This window comes from Engystomops pustulosus, chromosome 3 (assembly GCF_040894005.1).
Source record: "Engystomops pustulosus chromosome 3, aEngPut4.maternal, whole genome shotgun sequence".
Classification (NCBI taxonomy): Eukaryota; Metazoa; Chordata; class Amphibia; order Anura; family Leptodactylidae; genus Engystomops; species Engystomops pustulosus.
The window spans coordinates 46,640,657-46,661,585 of NC_092413.1; the positions used below are offsets into that span (position 1 = coordinate 46,640,657).

Genomic DNA, 20,929 nt, shown 5'->3' on the forward strand with positions numbered 1-20,929 from the left:
GGCGGCAGCACGGAGAGACATCGGGGCGGCAGCACGGAGAGACATCGGGGAGTAGCGCAGAGAGATCGGGGACACTTCAGTAGAAGAAGAGGAGCGGATCCCCGACAAGTAAGCAGATGTGCCTAACATCTGCAATCTATTCTTCACTGTGTTTTTCACTGCGTTTTTCACTTAAATGATCCTGTGTTCACTGGTTTTATTCTATTCTTCACTGTTCTTCACATCTGCTAACTTATCGGGAGATAATATACGCGCAGAACAGTGAAGAATAGATTGCAGATCTTTGCATACATCTGCTAACTTATCAGAAGATAAGTTCAATTAAATAACACATTTTATTCCCGAACCATGGTCCCTTTGAAAAATGCTCGAGTCTCCCATTGACTTCAATGGGGCTCGTTATTCGAGACAAGCACTCGAGCATCAGGAAAAGTTCGTCTCGAATAACGAGCACTCGAGCATTTTAGTGCTCGCTCATCTCTACTTGTGACCCATCTCAGCGAGCTGTCACATTTCTATTTTTAGAAGAACTAGGAAGAAGAGACTGTTGAGGAATCCAGAAAGTAGAAAGTTGGGAGTATCTGGAGAATGGTAAATGTTGTAGCTATTCTTTAATTGATTTTATGACTTATGAAAATGTAGGGTTTTCTGGAGTTTCATCCAAAGGCGGATTAAGACGGTCATGGGCCCTGGATTGTATGAATATTATAGCTCCTACAAGTCCAAAATTCACTTCCTACTTATGATACTACAATCAAGCTTCTTGGGGAATGGAGGATGTGTCCCTTCTGCTGCTTACAATCTGTGGTTTTAAGATCTTTGAAGGACCGTCAACAGTCCTGAATGGCTCTTGTGTGCATGTGTATTGTATTTAATTGGTGCAATTCCTTCTCAGTAAAGAATTTGGTGGGTAGTTTAGGTGGCCGTGGGCTTATATTATAATCTACTGGTTTCATCTATTAGCCAATATAATTGTTATAAACCCATTTTAAAGAACATGGGTCAATGATCGGTCTGGTGATTTAGAACAACATATAATTAGTTTTCAAGAAGAGGTTTGAAATAAGTGATGACATGTGATGCAAATGGTAAAATGGTTTTAAATATGTTTAAAAATATAAATCAGATATTTTTTTACCTTGTATTAAAATGTCTACAAAATGTTGATACATCTCCGAACCACAATTTACTAACTGGGCTCAAAGCTTGCTTGTGGATTATAACCACCATCACTACCAAATCAAAGTTGTTCTCTAGAGTTTCTCAAGGGTTAGCATTCTTTATGTACAGAACAATTGGATCCATTCTATACAAGTTGTAAAAAATGATATGAATGACTGAAGAACACAAGAATAAAATAATTTGCCTTCTATCTCCTACGGCTTCTTTGATTTGTCATGATTAATTTTTTCCTAAATCATTATGTTCTTGCTTGCTCTAAGCATTACAAAAGGGCCAAAAATGCAACAAACATTGACAAAATGTGTATTTTCCTTTAATTTATTTAAAAACACCCTAACCATAGGGTGAATTACCTACCCGTAAATAAACCTTACCTCAAACTGTTACCTGGATCAGAATGTCTAAGGTCTTATAGGTGATGGTTGAGAATCATCAATATGTAAAAGCTGTTCAATTAATAGAGACAATATACAGGGGGTGCCGGGGTTACGCACAAGATAGGTTCCATAGGTTCCTTCTTAAGTTGAATTTGTATGTAAGTCAGAACTGTATATTTTATAATTGGGACAAAAATAAGTTGTCTAGAGCTACAGAGACAATTGGATCTTCATGGGAACAAGGATTATCAATAAGTGGGCAGAGAGGTCCTTCTATAACTAGGGGTCGTCTGTAAGTCGGGTGTCCGTAAATAAGGGACCACCTGTACTCAAAACAGTTTTAAGGGAAAGCAATCTATTGAAGAGATAGTATTGAGTTTATAGTGCCAGTTCACAAACTGTATTTTTGTTTCTTTGTGATTTTTTTGCATCATTTATACAATCCTGTCCCTATGTTTTTGTCAAAAAAGGATTTAGTTTAGTGGAAAAAAACTCTGCTCCTGAAAATGTGACTTTGGTCTGAAAGTGTAACGCATATGTATTCAGTTGTATCACTATTGTCTGCATATGTACAAATGCAACATGTGAAGATATTACAATACCAAGATAAAAAGCTTGGAGAATTGATACTGAACATGTTCAGATGTGCGCGGCACAAATTTACCAGATATTCTCTATATGACATAAGGCTACATGCACACAGAACGGCCAAACAGGCATATGTTAGCCGCGATGGAGAAGAGCCGTGGTGACCCCTCCACTCTCCCCTTCACTAAGCTTGTGCGCCTGAGTTTCTGCATCCGTCGCTTCCGCGCCGAGGTCTGGCAGAGTTCACCTTCTTCTTCCAGATGCTTGTATGTGCGTGTCTTGCGACACAATTCTAAATCTTAAATCCTCCGCGTTGTCCGAATCCTTCGGGTTTTTTGACGGCCCGCCCCCGATTTCTGTCACATGCAAGCCAGCGCCAATGCGCCAAAATCCAATCTCGTGCGCCAAAATCCCCGGACAATTTGTTGCAAAACGGAAATCATCGGGAGGACCCTTAGTAAATGAGCCCCAATGTGTAGTGTCAATCTATTAATTAAGTTGAGGGCTGGGGTAGATGGACCATTGGCTCTACAGGAATCTGCAACTACAGTGTAAACACACTGTCACAGGGCGACAGAGCCAACTACACAGCTCTGGATTATGAGGATTAGGTTTAGTGTCTACTGATCAGCAATATCAATAACAAGCAATCAATAACTATACAAATCATTTTCAACAAATTCTGGTCAACCCTTTAAATTAAGGAATCATGTTAAAATATATGTTTCTCAGGATAGGTCATCATGAGTCACTTCTGGAAAACTGCCCAATTGTGTTGACCTTTTCTATTGGTACCTATTCCATTGGATCACTTTTACCATTTTTTTTCAGGGCCACTTTAAATTCCCACTCTGCCCCTTGTTTTGGGTCTGTTGTGGCATGGATGAGGGTGGGCAGCATGGAGGCTCAGTGGTTAGCACTACAGCCTTGAAGCACTGGGGTCTTGGGTTCAAGTCCCATCCAGGTCAACATCTGCAGTTTGTGTGTTCTCTCTAATTTTGTATGGGTTTCCTCCGGGTCCTCCAATTTCCTCACACACTTATTGGTAGGTTGATTAGATTGTGAGCCCCATTGGGGACAGGGACTGATTCGGCAAGCTCTGTGTGCGCTATAATTCTCCATGGGTTTCGAGTGCCTGAAGGCTAAAAAATTCACCTTGACCATTATGTTTGGATATTGCACAAGTCCTGGGTATAAAAGCGGTAGGCCAAGCCTAATCTTGCTGGAAGAGGTATCGGAGCTCCTCAGTGAGCACTTGAGATTTGACATTTGCCTCAAAGAAAATATTTTGTTTTTTTGCAAAGCAGCGGCTTAAGCGACCTCATTGTCACGGGTGGCTTTTCTGTAACTGAATTTGATTATATGACTTGAGAAGTAATAGGAAATGTGCTCAGTGCTATAATGCTAATGGAATATTTGATTCGGTCTTTTAAGTGGCTCAGTCACCTCTACACTCCATGATTTTGTCCTATGTGACAGGAAGGATTATTTATTTATAACACATTTTAGCAAGGAATCAGCATTAGGAGGGATCTTTATAATGGCATTGCTATCCTGATTAGAGTATATTAAGCCATTCATAATTATTATTCTGCATGATGTGTTCTGCTTTCCCCTGACACCTGGTATCAATTCTGAAATGGTAAAAACATCTTTAAAAAAAAAGTCAGACTTCTGGGCAGAGAACTGGATTCGCATTGTGATAGCTGAGTTTTTCATCCACTGCAAATTGAATGAGAGAGGAAGAAATCAGATTACATAGTTACCAAGTAGATATTCAGGAATTTCCATGTAATATTGTGTTCTTTAAAGGCTTTGGTGATTATTTAAAGGGGTTGTTAATTTTCAGATTAACCAAATAATGGATATTTTTTGTGTAAAGAAAAGTTATACAATTTTCTAATATACTTAATGTATCAATTCATCATGGTTGGACAGATATTTAGCAAGTGTCTGCGCTGGGATTGTGTCACATACAAACGGTTTTTGGTGCAGGACGGGGGGTGGGGGGGCGTGCCAACGGACGATCTTACTGATGCAGACTGAGCGCGGAATTTAACATTCAAATTGTGTCTTAAGATAATGCACTTACATGCAACACGAAAAGATGGTGAACTCTGTCAGACCGGTCGGACCTGGATAGGGACGCATGCAGGATATCGGGTGCACAATCTTAGTAAATCGCGGCACAGTGCAATATCATTGGACAATGCACTTTCGATGAACTCCAGCAGCCGGGTAAATAAATATGCCCCACTGTGTTTACTTCCAGTGGATAGAAATTGGTGCATGGTTTGTGATGGACAGGCAGGTGCAGGAGTGCAGGAGAATATGCCCTTGTTTTTAAGAAAAAGGGGCTTTAAGAAAAATGCAAATGACCCTGAGGGGCTCCAGGCTCCATTAACTTCTATGGAGCCTGGAGCCCCTCAGGATCATTTGTATATTTTAAAAGCCCTTTTTTCTTAAAAACTAAGGGATAAGAAGGTTAAAAAAGAGCAGAGGCCTTTTAATAACTGAAAAAATACCGTAGCACATTGTATCTTATTCTCTACTGTAACAGAAGTCAACAATGGGGAACGAAAGATGAACAGAAGACATATCAAGTTTTGTTTTCTTTATGCTCTCCGAAAATGGAGAGTGTAACAGGAAACATTATGAAAGTGTTCACTGGACCTAAACAACTAAACCTTACATGGAGAAGATTTAAAAGTTTAGGGTAAAGAATAGTTGGTTCCCCATTGTAGCCAGATAGTAGTTTTTTTAATGTCTGTGAGGTCCTTTGAGCAAAGGGAACAGGAGCAGGATTCGAATCTTAAACTACGAACTTCAATTACTTCTGATATCTTCCCTCTGCATGGTTTTTGTATAGTCACTGTGGGTGTATGGAGAAATGAAGGAAGGGGAATAGAGAAAAGTAGCGCTACCTAATGTGAGATTATCCTTGGTTAGTTGGAATTTGTTAATGTGTGAGATATGTACTCACCTTATTTGGTTGTGCTGGAGAAAGGCACAATGCTGGTGTTCGGCATGTATGGTGAGTGTCCACTGCCACATCTCCACCCTCACCCAAGGGTTGGATAACAAGGGTGTGTAACAGATAGATAGGAGGGAAGGTTACTGGTTGTAACTCTCTATGAGAGAAAAAGAGACGTCTGGATGGCGCTGGTACTCAAGGGTAAGGTTTTCTTTTATTCGGAAAAAACTTTTTGGACAACACGTTTCGCACTATGCAAAGTGCTTCATCAGGTCCAGTTTTGCATGCCGGGATCGTGCAGGGAATGCAGGGAGTTACAACCAGTAACCTACCCTCCTATCTATCTGTTCTTGTATAGTGTTGCATCATACATACCAATATTAATCAAATAAATATGTGTTAATTTATGTGCTACACTTTTTCACATGTCCTTTCCATTTCAATCAGAAAAAGCAATCATCTTTTATTTCTGGAACAAAGTCTTAACAGATACAGATTGGTGTCTTTAGATAGTGGAAGTATGAAAAGGATTGCAAATACTGTAAAAGAGGCATAATATAATATCATGTTATAGCTTGTTAAGAGGTGGCATGCTAATGGAAATACAGTCTCCATGTGAAAGAAATGGAATTATTCTGAATATTGTATAACAACATGAGATGCAGAGACTATTTCTGAGCTAAGCAAAATGTCTAGTGCAAATCTATGCCATTGCTATGCATTACTGAGAGCTTTCTATTGCTTGTTTGTGGTGGGTAAAATAAAATAGAACAAATAGATTTCATATATTATTATTTATTTATTTATTTATTAATGGAGAAGCATAAATTCCATGGTGCTGCACTATCAATGAGGGGTTCACTTATACTACATCAAGATGATAATGGCTAAATGGAGACTAAACAAATGGAGTTAAAATATGTACAAAACAAACAAAAGTTACCGACAAAGGATGGGTACTTTCTGGATTAGGATGAGAAATGGTGGCCCTATAAGAATCTGCCATCATTTAAAAAACAAATCTACACTCACCTCCGGTGTCGTCTCCCCGTCCCCGCTGCTCCAACTTCTGCCTGGGCGCATACACATGCAGAGGCTGTGGACATTCTGTAAAGTGGAAGCCCTGCTGTTGACATAACATTAAAGGGGGGCGTCTGATGTGGACATTTGTTTAAAGGATGGCATCAGATTTGGACATTTTATTAAAGGGAGGTATCTGCTATGGACATTTCTGTAAAGGGGGCTCTGCTGTGGACATTTCTCTTAAGTGGTAATCTGCTGTGGACATTTCTGTAAAGGAGGCCCCTGCTGTGGACATTTGTCTAAAGGGGGACTTTGCTGTGGATATTTCTTTAAAGTGGGGCTCTGCTAAAAATTTAAGATTAAACGGGGGTATCTGCTGGGGACATTTCATTGTCCATTGTAGATTAGTGGCTGCATTTCCTACACAAGGGCTTATACTCAAGTCAACTTTTCCAAGTTTTTTTTTGTGGTAAAATTAGGAGCCTCCGCTTATTCACGAGTACAGTATGAGGGGGAGTTTAGCTGCAGGGCCAGTAGCGTAACTACAGTCATAGCAGCCGTAGTGGCTGTTATGGGGCCCCCAAGAACCAGGGGCCCGTGGCGCACTGGTGAATTACAGTGCTTTTAAGTCGCGCCTTGACTGTGCAACTGGAGCACAATTTTATTACAGGGGCCCTCAGCCTGGTGGAGAGGAGGAGGGAGTGTGGATTAATTTTAAGCCCCCCTCTCTCCCCCAGGATTGGGCATGCTGCTCCCTGTATTTCCCCTTTCTCAATACAGTCACAAGCTTGCGGGTCCTCACCAATGGTGCAGACCACCGCAGATACACTCAGGTTTCCACAACATCCCCTGACAGAAGTGGATGATTTTTCCCTCCAGGACACTCACATAGTACCTCGGGGAAAGGTGGAGGAAGTGCAGGTCCAGAACCGGGTAACACAGCAGCTGCACGGGCTGCTGATGAGGCAGGAATGTAATGAGGCCTCTGAGGTTCGTGCACATGAAATCAGACGTGACCCAAGCTCCCATTTTCTGGTATATATGCAGCTGCCTTTTGCCCTCCCTCTAAACATGTATATCTATATATGTATATGTATGTGTTTTTATGGTATGTGTGTATATCTGGTGTATACATGTGTATATATGTTGTATGTGTGTGTTAATGTATATGCTGTATAAGTGTGTATAATATATGTTGTGTGTGTATATGCAGTATATACTGTATGTTTGTATATGATGAATTACAATATATTGTATAAAAAAATAAACAAAATAGGTTTAAAAAAAAACAAGTAACTGAATTGCTTTTTTATTTTGTTCCCCTGCATAAAAGGGTTTAATATTTTTTACCATTAGGCTATTTTTCAATAAAAATTATGCCATTGGAAAATACAACTGTTACAGCAAAAAAAACAAGCCATGTGTCAGACACAAAATATTAAGGTTATATCATGCAGGTATTTCTTCATTCGACCCAAGGCTCATATGGACTGCGCTTACCACATTAAGTAAATAATATGCTCTGTGTAAGTGGTCAGCCCCTTGAGGGAATCTATTATTTACTTTATGTGTGTTTCCTGTCAACAGGGAGTTTTTCTGATTTTTCAGAATCCTTTAAGACTTGTCGTGTCTTTATGAATCTGTGCTAGAAAAAGACCTCTATATAATAAAGACCAGTTTCACATGGCTGTCTTCTGGTCAGTATTTAGCATCCATAAATGTAAAGCCATAACCAGTGTGTTTCCTACAGAGGATGATGGAAGGATTTATACATCTCCTCTCTTTTAGATCCATTTTGGATTCTAAATACTGATCCAGAATAGTGATCTGATTACGCGCTTTGTCAACAGGGGCATAACTAGGAATGGCAGAGCCTCATAGCAGACCACTGAATGGGGCCCATTTTCCCTGTATTAATATTTGTATAGTCACACATGTGTATATACTCGCTCTCACGCAGTCTTTTTATCCCGGGGTTGTCAGAGGCCACAGATCTGTCCCAGTAGCTGCTGACTACATTGGGGAAATCAATGGCAGGAAGGAGAGATAAGATATTCCTAGTCCTGCTGTTCTGCTGTCACCCTCCCCCAACATTTCAGATCTTAGCAGTTGTGTACTGTGGAGGATTTGCTCTTTTATTGACATATTATACTGTACAATGCACAGCATAATCTATATATTTCAGTGCACCTCCTTTCTTTTTAGTTTGTCAGGTGGGATGACGAGGCCCCCTGTCACTGCAGGCCCCCTAGCAGCTATTATGGCTGCTAGCCCTATATTTACGCCCCTGTGTGTAAAACTGGCAAAAGCCTGCCTGGTATATAATTGCCACACTTGCCAATTGCAAGGTGTTGGGTTTATGAAATACCTTCCCAATATGGGCAACTCTATCAAGTTCAGGAACAAGTCCATTACCTTAAATTTTACCTTCTAAAAATTCACAATTCACCAAATAAGGACAATTTGTGATTTATATTTTATTTCTTTCTCATGTGAATCTACATGTTAAATTGTTTTAGTGCTCTATGTGGACTCTTAATAATAAAGTGAAGTAAACATGGATCATAAACTCAAACTTCTATATTATTGTTATAGTTTTCCAAAAATATGTACCATCCACTAAAGTATTCATATGATCCAAATATCCAGCTAATCTATAATATTCCTGTTTAATATGGAAGGCTGACTTTCCTAGTTTCTGATATTTTAATATTGTAGGCTAAGATTCAATGATACATTATTTTCATAAACTCAATGAGGACTCTACATAAATTCCAAAATACACAGTGTGATTGGTCTTTTAAATTATTAAGAACATGTACCTTACTGTGTATGTACTCTGTTGCCCTAGTGATGGGTAAAGAAGAAACTATCTTGATTCCACATTCCTTCTTTGTAAATTATTAAGTTGATTTAATAAATTATAAAGTATATAAAGGTACTCAAGGAGCACAAGTAGGCAACGGATTTAATGTACTTATTTCTAAACTTTACAAAAAGTTGAAGAAATGTAATAGTAATTGGATAATATTTCTTACTTTATACATATATCTACATTATGTGAGATCTAAACTCTAGATATGTGTGGATGTGCTAATTTTTATGGTCAGATATTGCGGGATGTTACGGTATAATAAGTCATAATGCACAACATTACATAGTGTGAGATATATGTGTTCAGATATAGTTATATATAGGACCTATTTGAGTATGTGTTTTCAGTGGCTTAACCTGCCAACAGTAAACAGTAAACTAAGTAAATTAAGGGTTTCTACGGATAAGACAAGAAAAGATAGGGAATTGGGATAAGGGGTCTAGAAAAGGAGGGAAGGGTAATGGAGGGGGAAGGTGGGTGATGGACCACTGGACCAAGTTGCATGGAACTGCTCGTATCTGCCATCATCACTTGCTTTCAGTTCCTCCATATGACTAATTGAGTCCAGCGCCTCTATCCATTACAATCTGGTGGGAACTTCGGTGGATCTCCTGAATTTGGAAATTATTTGTCGCATGGCCATAATAAAGTGGCGCTGCAGGCTTTCTTTGTATTTCACAATAGTGCCAGAGAACATGGACAGAAGCGCAAATTCAGAGGTCAGTGTGACCTTACCCTGGCAGACACATCTGCAAAGATGGCTCACCAGAGATCCTGTACAGGCTGGCACTCTCACCGCAAGTGGAGCTTAGAACTCACTGTGTTCCCGAAGGGCCAGTAAGTATCTGGGACAGTGGAGAACATTCTATGTAGACTTACTGACGTTCTATACCATTGGGTCAGTATCTTGTAATTTAATTCTTGTAAGCAGCTGGAGATTGACAATTTATGCCTCAAGATCAGTGACTTTTGCCATTGCACAGGGGTAAATGATTAATTGAGATCTCTTTACCAGATACTTGCACACTACAGTGTGGCATCCAACATTTAAACTTGTGTAAGTATTGAGTAGACCAAGGAGATTGTGTGAGACGGTGTGGAGGGAGAGAGGTAAAGATCTTCAAAAGAGAAGCTAGTTAGCAGATGTTCCAAAGGTCCCAAGAAGGAAACATAGTTAAAATTTTAATAATATATAGAAGCCACCTGGACGTTGGAATGCCCAGCAGGGTTGTCACCTCCTGCGTCCGAGATGACATCTCGCAGTCTAGACAGGGGTATGGTAGTGGTGTGTGGAAGTGGTGTGTGGGTGAGCGGCCCAGGGGTTTTGATCAAACGTTTTGTGGAACGTTTGTGAAATATGTAGCTATCATTGCCTTGTTGTAGCAGACCCGGAGCCCTGTTCTGTTATGTGATGCCAAAATAGCGTACCTAATGAGAGGTTGGAAGTTGTGGAAGACAAAACCATTGGGTCACGCGCCGAAGTCTATTGAATTATGACCTAGGAAGTGGTATTGGTATGGTTTGGAATAAATATAGATAGTCATGAAGGCATGACTAAGGATTCCAGTTAAGCCGAAACGCGTAGTTGTTTTGTGCCTACACCGGCCATGCACACTTCTTGTGTGCGTTTTTACATGACAATTAAATAAAGAAGATTGTATTTTTTATTCGGATGTGCCCCGGCTTTCCTTCCTTTTTTTGTGGATTATATAAATGAGGTATCACCATAATCGTAGTGAACCAGAGAATAAAGACAAAATATTTCTATGTTAAATTGAATGGCCCTAAAAAGGGCTAAAAATCCAAAACAAAAATTGATGATTTTCTTTGTGTGTACCTTGAAATAGTTAATAAAATCTCATAAGTAAACTATAGACACCTCAAAATCAATCTCGCAAATAATCCTTGATATGTTTGCATAAACAAAAAAATTAAAAATGTGTAGCCTGTACAATTTGAAAATACAAATCTTCTCTGAGTGTCACTACTTTCATTCTATGCTCAGCCCTGTGCCCATACAGCAGGATACCAGATCTTGTGCAGTGAGCTCTGCAGATTTTTGTGGCAGATAACTTTTAAAAAAGCATTAGCAAAGCGAGTGTATGAGCTTGGCGGCGAGTGTGCATTGATCTGAAGTGTGTGCAGTGTCTTAAGTGTGACTTACGTTTAAGGGACTTAAGTTTGAGGGGCTTTAGCAGGTAACTTCTGTGTTCTGTGTTACTTTGACTGTAAATTCTTCTTTCTGTGCATAATTCTATTGTAATCCCCATTAGAATAATGGACTCCATAAGTGGAATTGCTACACGGTGTACATCCTGTGCCATGTATGCTTTCCTTGAACAGCCGTTCGAGGGGGAATACTGCTGTGTGGGGTGTGTGAAAATTGCTCATCTGGAAGCCCAGATTCTGGATCTAAATGAGCAAGTTTCAAGGCTACGGGCAATTGATAATATGGAACGAAGTTTGCTGCTCCTGGAGCACAAACTCTCTGGGGAAGATGGTTGTGGGGAGGAAAGTATGGAGGTGCAGAGTGAGGGGGCAGCTAGTTGGGTAACATGTAGAAGGCGGGGTAGAGGGAAGAGTTGTAGAGAGTCTAGTCCTGATCTGGTGCACCCCAATAAGTTTGCCAGGCTGGCGGATGAGGGGGATATCAGCTCTGGGGTAGCAATGCTGCAGAAAGATGTGGCCGCTAGCAACCAGGGGAATGTCTGCTCCAGTAAGAAGGGTAATGGGAGCACAGGCAATGTCAGACAGGTGCTGGTAGTGGGAGATTCGATTATTAGGGGAACACACAGGGCAATCTGTCACAAAGACCGTGCATACCGAACAGTGTGTTGTTTGCTGGGTGCTCGGGTTCGGCATGTTGCGGATCGGGTTGATGGATTACTGGGAGGGGCTGGTGAGGAACCAGCGGTCATGGTCCACATTGGCACTAATGACAAAGTAACAGGTAGGTGGAAGGTCCTTAAAAATGATTTCAGAGATTTAGGCCATAAGCTCAGGGCAAGGACCTCAAAGGTAATTTTCTCCGAAATACTGCCTGTACCACGTGCCACACCAGAAAGGCAGCGGGAGATCAAGGAGGTAAATAAGTGGCTCAAAAGTTGGTGTAGGAAGGAGGGGTTTGGGTTCATGGAGAACTGGGCTGACTTTTCTGTGGGCTACAGGCTCTACAGTAGGGATGGGCTGCACCTCAATGGGGAGGGGGCTGCTGTTTTAGGGGAAAAAATGGCTAGAAGGTTGGAGGAGTGTTTAAACTAGAGACCTGGGGGGAGGGCAACTACACTTGTGCAGGGCAAATAGACGGTGTACATAGAGAGCTGGGAAGAGCCATAGTCCATGGGGGAGGAAGGGGGGCTGGAATGAGATTGGGGAATAAGGACAAAAGGAATACGGACAGGGAAAACCATATAAAGTGTATGTACACAAATGCCAAAAGCCTCATAAACAAAATGGAGGAACTGGAACTCTTGATGTTGGAACGGAAATATGATATAGTGGGTATCAGCGAGACATGGCTGGACAGTAGCTACGACTGGGCTGTTACTATAGATGGTTATAGTCTTTTTAGAAAGGATCGTATAAATAAAAAAGGGGGAGGGGTTTGTTTATATGTGAATTCTTGCCTCAACCCCGTCTGGCGAGATGACATCAGTAACGCAAATGTGGAGTCCCTATGGGTGGAGATAAGAGGAGGGAAAAATAAAAATAAAATATTACTAGGGGTTTGTTATAAGGCTCCAAATATAATGGAGGCAGCAGAGGAAATGCTGATAAGTGAAATGGATGCGGCTTCAAAGCATGGTGAAGTACTTATCATGGGGGACTTCAACTAGTCCTGGAGCCAACAAGAGGGGGGGCACTGCTGGACCTTATCCTTACCAACAGACCTGATAGGGTATCAAAACTACAGGTTGGGGGGAACCTGGGGAATAGTGATCATAATATCATTGATTTTGTATTACGCTTTACTAAGCACGTTAGTGAAGGGGCAACCAACACTCTAAACTTCAGGAGGGCAAATTTTCATCAACTAAGGGAAGACCTTAAAGGCATAGACTGGGATAATGCTCTCAAAGACAAAAGCCCCCCCAAAAATGGGACTTTTTCTCATATATTCTGAAAAAGTCCTGTGAGAAACACATACCTTATGGGAAAAAGCATAAAAGGAACAAGAAAAAGCCTATGTGGCTAACTAGTCTTGTAAGGAAAGCAATAAGCGAGAAAGATAAAGCGTTTAAGGTGCTAAAACGTGAAGGTAGAGATGAGGCATTACAGGATTATAGAGAGAAAAATAAATCCTGTAAAAAACAGATAAAGGCCGCAAAAATAGAGACTGAAAGAAATATTGCCAGGGAGAGCAAAAATAATCCCAAATTATTTTTCAAGTATATAAATGATAAGAAACTAAAAACAGAGAGCGTGGGTCCCCTTAGAAATAACATGGGGGTCATGGTGGAAGGATGAGGAAAGGGCCAATCTACTGAATGTCGTCTTCTCAACTGTCTTTACCCAGGAAAATCCCCTGGTGGAAGACACAATGAGGAATAATGTAAATTCTTTTTATAATGTCAACAGTTTAACCCAGGAAGAGGTACGGCGCCGCCTCGCAACCACTAAGATAGATAAATCACCTGGGCCCGATGGCATACACCCTCGGGTTCTGCATGAATTATGTACGGTGATAGACAGACCGTTATTTTTAATATTTGAAGATTCACTGAGGACTGGTTATGTTCCACAGGAATGGCGCATAGCAAATGTGGTACTAATATACAAAAAAGGATCAAATAGCGATCCTGGAAACTACAGACCCGTAAGTCTAACTGCTGTGGTGGGGAAAATATTTGAGGGGTTTATTAGAGATGCTATCCTGGAGTATCTCACTGTGCACAACCTTATAACCCAGCGTCAGCATGGGTTTATGAGAGATCGGTCCTGTCAGACTAATCTGATTGGTTTCTACGAGGAGGTAAGTTCAAGACTGGATCTGGGGGACGCTGTGGATGTTGTATATCTGGACTTTTCAAAGGCATTTGACACCGTGCCACATGAAAGGTTGGTATATAAAATGAGACTGCTGGGAATAGGAGAAAATCTGTGTATCTGGGTAAGTAATTGGCTTAGTGATAGAAAACAGAGGGTGGTCATTAATGGCACATTCTCAGATTGGGTTGATGTTACCAGTGGAGTGCCACAGGGGTCAGTATTGGGGCCACTTCTTTTTAATATTTTTATTAATGACCTTGTAGTGGGTTTACACAGTCAAGTTTCAATATTTGCAGATGATACTAAGCTGTGTAAAGTAATAAATACTGAGGTCGATAGTTTAGCATTACAGAGGGATTTGTGGAAGCTTGAGGGATGGGCAGAGAAATGGTTGATGAGGTTTAATGTAGATAAATGTAAAGTTATGCACTTGGGCCATGGAAACAAAAAGTATAATTATGTTCTAAACGGTCAATTACTTAGTAAAACTGAAGCTGAAAAGGACTTGGGCGTATTGGTGGATGGTAAACTTAATTTTAGTGACCAGAGCCAGGCGGCTGCTGCTAAAGCAAATAAAATAATGGGATGTATCAAGAGAGGAATAGATTCTCATGATAAAGACATAGTTCTGCCCTTATACAAATCCCTGGTCAGACCACACATGGAATATTGTGTACAGTTTTGGGCACCAGTATATAAAAAGGATATAGTAGAGCTGGAACGGGTGCAGAGGAGAGCAACCAGGATTATTAGGGGAATGGGGGGACTAGAATACAATGACAGATTACAAAATTTGGGATTATTCAGTTTAGAAAAAAGACGACTGAGGGGAGACCTCATTACAATGTACAAATACCTGAACGGACAGTACAAGGATCTCTCCAAAGATCTTTTTCTACCTAGGCCTGTGACCAGGACAAGGGGGCATCCTCTACGCCTAGAGGAGAGGCGATTCTACCATCACCATAGACAAAGGTTCTTTACTGTAAGAGCAGTGAGACTATGGAACTCTCTGCCGCAGGAGGTTGTTATGGCCGACTCTATGTACATGTTCAAGAGAGGCCTGGATGACTTTCTGGAGAGAAAAAATATCACGGGTTATGGGGATAAAACTTTTATTTAATTCTTGAAGGTTGGACTTGATGGACTTGCGTCTCCTTCCAGCCTTATATACTATGATACTATGATACCACATATGGGGTATTGGTACACTCAGGAGAAATTGGGTATCAAACTTTGAAGAGCATTTTATCATATGATTCATTGTGAAAGTGTAATTGTTTTCCCCCAAACAAATTCTAAAGTTTCTAAATTGCACGTCCATATTGTTTTAACCCCTGTGAAACACTTAAAGGGTTAACAGACTTTGTAAGAGTTCTTTTACATACATAAGGGGGTGTAGTTTCTATGTTTAGAGTATATGTAGGTATCTCAAATTCACTTGAAAGCTGAGTTGTCCCTCAAAAATCTCATCAAGTTCTTTATGAAAATGAGAAAAATCAGAGCTAAATTGCTAAGCCTCATAACCCCTAAAAAAAGAGGAGGACACATTAAAAAATCCATGTCATCATAAAGCAGATATTTCAGAAATGTTAGCAATCAAGCTATTTTGGTGGTCCCACTAAATACCTAGAAAGCAGAACATTTAAAACTTTGAAAATTTAAATTTTTTCCAGTTTTTTTTCAAAATTCAAAATGAAACGCAAAACGTATTGCATAAATTGTTCAACTAACATGAAGTACAATGTGTCACGAGAAAACAATATGAAATCACATGGATATGTTAAAACCATGTTAAAATGACATTGAGTTTTGTTGTATTCATTTTATTATAGTATTAAGGGTTTTTGTATCAAAAGTTCATATTCCCGGAATATACCTTTAAACATGTGGCTTCGGTGGATGCATATTATGGAAGGCTACAACTTTGAGTCAATTTTCTTTCATGTCCACATCAAGACATCTGGTCACCTTATGCATTGTATAGAGTTGTGTGTACATTATTCTTAGTAACAGTAATTGCATTCATGATCGGTTGTATACTAATTTGTACTTTTATTTTTTATTTTTTTTGCAAAATTTAGACAAACAAGGCAGTGGCAAAAGGAGACTTTCATCAAGCAAGTTCCAGTTCCCGGAGAGCACTCTTCTTAGCAGTATTGTCCATCACCATAGGAACAGGGATATATGTTGGGGTGGCTGTAGCGCTTATAGCGTACCTTTCCAAAAACAACCATTTATGAACTCTAAAAAGCTAAAAGCTGATGAAACAGGACTTATTAAGAAGCAAGGCACAAGACTGAACTCACTATACAGAGAAAAGTGAAGAATCATGCTCAAATTGGAATGTCGCTGTTCAGAATTGGGATCCTTTCTTTCATTCTTGGATGTACATTGTTTTACATTATTGGTTACATTTTTTAATTCAAGTGTCTTGCCATTGTTCTAAGCAGCCAGATACGACTGCTAGGGAAGTTTGCTTTTCTAGGAGACATGGCAGATGGTGACCAAGAAGTCATCCTATTGCAAGTGTTTGCTAATGTGACATTGCAACAGGTTAAAATGGCTCATGCATTTCATTGTAAAGCAGTGTCCATGGCTTGTAAATCCCTAATTATAGCAATATAGTGATATGCACATGATTCATTATCATGGGCTGATGAAATCAATTAATGTTTGCCCCCAGGCTCCTTAGTCATGAAACAACCTTTCATTCAGTAAGTCAGCATGAGCTCGCCTGCCCTTTTTAACTTAATAGAAGCTGTCTTAGCCCCTTTGACATTGCCTTTGTTGATTGGGTTGAAGTGAAACAATACTGAGCATGTTCTGGAACTGTATTTTTTTCAGTGCTATGTTATGTTGAAAATACATCGAAGAGAAATGTAGAAAGTGATCTGCGATCATTTATATCAGTTACTGAACGTATATTGAATGGGAACAGAATAAAACCACTATGTTATCATTTCTATTTTTTTGCTAAGTTCTGCTATGTCACTCATTATTGGGTTTCTAAAGGGAAGGTGTCACAGAAACCATGCTACGCAGAGGTATCTGTTGTAGCACCGTTCTTATGCCACCTTTGAGGGGCAACAAGCAAATATTTTTCCTACATTGGTGGTAAGACGCAGTATCACTTGAACATGTTTTAGCTAAATCTCTGCTGGATTATGAGCTTTCGCAGAATTATTAGGCTGTAGGGTCACCCACTGCATTCCTAAGAAAACCTAGAAATAACTCAAGCTATTCTAGGGGGCCAGTCTATTAAGACATTTTAAATGTCTTGCTTCACCCCACGTCAGGTCCAAATTCCAACAAAACTGTAGGAAAATAGGCTTTATACATGACGTCATTTCCCACTAAGCTACATAACAACAAACCTTGTTAATAATAATAAAAATTCCTTTTTTTATATAGTGTCCCTGTCCCCAATGGTGCTCACAATCTAATCAACCTACCAGTATGTTTTGAAGTGTGGGAGGAAACCTGAGGACCCGGAGGAAACCCACTCAAACACGGAGAGAACATACAAACTCTTTACCCTGTTCTATGTAGATGTGAGAGTATGCCAATATTTATTTGACTATTTCCTTACCTACCTATATGAAAATGAAAAAATATGTACAGTATATTACTTGCTTGTTTTTTCCCTTTTCCTAGTGCTACATTCTGTAACAGTTGGAAACGTAGACAGCCATAGATTTCCTAATCAGAACATATTGTTAGAGATTTTACCCAGGGCTCCAACAACCCTCTCTCAGTTGTAAGGTGATCTCCAACTTAATAGGTCTTTGTTCCCAGTGCTTAGATGAACTGCACAGAAAGACACAACCAGGTCATACGCTGTACTCAATTACACTTTATTCCAGGCACACAGTTGTGTATAAAGAAAACAGAAATGGTTTGTAAAGGGCGTGAAAAGTTGATAAAACACTATAATGCTATAGGTAAGCTTGAATATATTTCCAGCACCTCTCCTTAGGCTACTTTTCCCAGAATAATGTTGATGAACTCTATCATTTCTTTTAGAAAACCTTGTTCTCAAGGGATCAGAATCTCTTATCACTAAAAGTACTGTGAAGGGTCCCCACTAATCAAAACATGACCTTAAGGCAGGAGCTGCAGAGAAAGACAAAGTATGTCTAAGCAGATTACACAAGATTGTGGGGCACATTTACTTACCCGGCCCATTCGCGATCCAGCGGCGCGTTCTCTGCACAGGATTCGGGTCCGGCTGGGATTTAAGATGGTAGTTCCTCCGCCGTCCACCAGGTGGCGCTGCAGCGCCGAAAATAATCTTAACGCCCCGGAATGCACCATCCCATAGAAGGTGAAGGTGAGCGCTCCCCAAGCGACACATTTTCGGTTTTTAAATGCGACGGTTTTTCCGAATACGTCGGGTTTTCGTTCGGCCACGCCCCCCCGATTTCTGTCGCGCGCATGCCGGCCCCGATGCGCCACAATCCGATCGCGTGCGCCAAAAACCCGGGGCAATTCAGGTACAAGCGGCGCAAATCGGAAATATTCGGGTAACACGTCGGGAAAACGCGAATCGGGCCCTTAGTAAATGACCCCCTGTGTCTCAATTATGAGATGGCTGACAGTGAACAAGATGGTGTCTGGGTGAACAAGATGGTGTCTGGTGAGAAATATATCATTTGATATCTCTCACAATATCAATAGAGCAAAAGATTGGCCTCTAAAAATATTACAGCACAACTAAAGAATATGAATACTGTGGGGAGATATTTTAAATTGGGTAATTATTTGATGACCCCACTCATGGGAGCTTTACCATTTTACGGGTTATAGATGTTGTTTCGTAACTTCATGAAGACTTGGTAATACACTAGCATCACAATTTAGACAAAATTCATTATACCTTCAAGACCTTCTAAATAGAGAATACAAGCTTAAATCTTCGCATCTTCTGACATCTTCGCATACTCACCAAAAATGAACCAAAACACACTAGGGAGAAGCACATAAATATTTCCTTTCTGCCAGTTTTCTGGCTCCTCCGACCCACATGCCACTTTGGGCATGTTGGGACGGAGAACAGACGGGGAGCCACATTTACTATAGTCTATGGCCAAAAACCAGGATAATTCCACCAGTTGAGATTTAGTCTGGAGGTTGGAACTGGCAGAGTTTGTGCTTGTATCCACTAAAAGGCTAGAGCCTATTAGTGGATACGGGGGCCGGAGCGCCGGCAAGGTGGAAATTTTAAGACTGGCATTCAAAGCACCATTCTTAATGCATTTCCCCCAATTAGTTTTTGCAGGTTTTAATTTACAGCTTAATATTATTTGTTCTATAAAATGTGTCAATGAGAAGTGTAATGAGAAATAAGTATTAGCAAATGTTTCAATATGTTGTACATGGAGATAAATATAATTTTTATCATTTGATGTTCATCGATTTTAAAAATGTGCAAAAAATTTCTTTCAAGTTTGGGTTTAATTATTACTCTTTTTGAAGAACATGAAATATAACATTATCTAATACCAGGTCTACTCTACTCTACTCCGAGCTATCGCATGTGCCAACCTATAACTTCAACATTTCTGCTATGTGCTAAACCAGTGATAGCAACTGTTGTAGAGACTAAGTGCCCAAACTGCAGCCTAAACCACACTTATTAATTGCAAAGTGCTTCAGCAACTTGAGATATAGGGGCACATTTACTAATCTCTGTGTGTCAGTTTTCTATTGGACTTTTCACATTCTTTTTAGTGCAAACTGCTTGCACAGGTATTTAAGAAGTGTCTGTGTCACATTTGTGTCACAAACGACCCTTTTGGGGCACAGCTGCACTAGGCATCATGCAACACAAATTAGGGGGCATTCCAGCGCTCAGTCAGACCGTGCGCCAGATTTAACATGCAAAGTCTGACATAATTGTGTAGCGCAAGTCCCATGTTAAAGGTGCACCAAAAACAGTGGCGCAGTTTGCACTGTTGTTAGTAAATGTGCCCTATAGTGTTCTGTGAGAAGTTTCAGGATAATTTTTAAAATTTCTCCTCACTTTTGGCTTGGGAGGCCGGTGGGTTGCCCTAATGATTAATAGACAGGTATCTTTGTATGTGGGGTCACAGCAGGAAGACTGTCTGTTAAAAATCATCAACTTGAATTCAAACCATTCACTTGAATTATTAGCCCATTATAAGGATAAGGATTACTCTTATAAGTAAGAGTCATATTAACGTAACGTCCTATATAACCATACATGAATGTGCACAGCTTCTTCTGCTCTGTAAACAGGTTCTGCAAATCAGGAAATGCAAATGAAAACCCCAATTTTTATTGCAATTTCAAATACCACAGGAAAAATGTAATTCAATCTATGATTCAAGTATTTTTTATTGACAGATGGAGCTGTAATCGCCAAAATTAAAAATGGGTAAAAAAAAACCAAAAATGCCCATATCTTGGGAAATACACATAAGATCGGAAAACAAAAAATACATTTTAAATGAATATTTTTAGATTTTTAATCCAATGTGTATTTTGCAAGATATTCCACAGTCACAAACTTTTTGTTACACCCTATATAACTCCATATGGATGAGTCACTATTTATTAGGGTTCTACTGATGGAAATAACCATGTTAAAATTTACACACCTATTTGATTTTCAAAAAGTTTTCTCAGATATCTAAATTATAGTTCTTTTTTTACAAACCTGTCAACGAAAAGGAATATGCAAAATGAGTCCAAGCTGTTAAAGTACATTTTCTACTTTAACCATTGAAAACTGTACAAAATACCAGGTAAAAGGATACATTGTGTAATAAGGCCACACTAAGATGAAGGAAAATTGCAATAAATATGTTTCTACTTTGGCTCCATTTAGGTTGAAGTTATATATTATTAGTGTTATCTGTGTAACAATTTCACAATTTTAAAATAATGGTATAATGT

At 39.8% G+C, this 20,929-nt stretch overlaps 1 protein-coding gene across 3 annotated transcripts in view; it reads left to right on the plus strand.

Moving 5' to 3' along the window:
- Nucleotides 1-16,976, plus strand: part of SYNDIG1 (synapse differentiation inducing 1) — a 173,759-nt gene extending 156,783 nt beyond the window's left edge. For 2 of the 3 annotated variants that reach the window (XM_072140673.1, XM_072140674.1), the window contains exon 4: nt 16,093-16,976. In XM_072140673.1, the coding sequence (XP_071996774.1) occupies nt 16,093-16,251 (159 nt within the window). In that variant the 3' untranslated portion in view covers nt 16,252-16,976. The remainder of the gene's footprint in view (nt 1-16,092) is intronic. The other variant, XM_072140676.1, reaches the window with a different exon arrangement.
- The last annotated feature ends 3,953 nt before the right edge of the window (nt 16,977-20,929 follow it).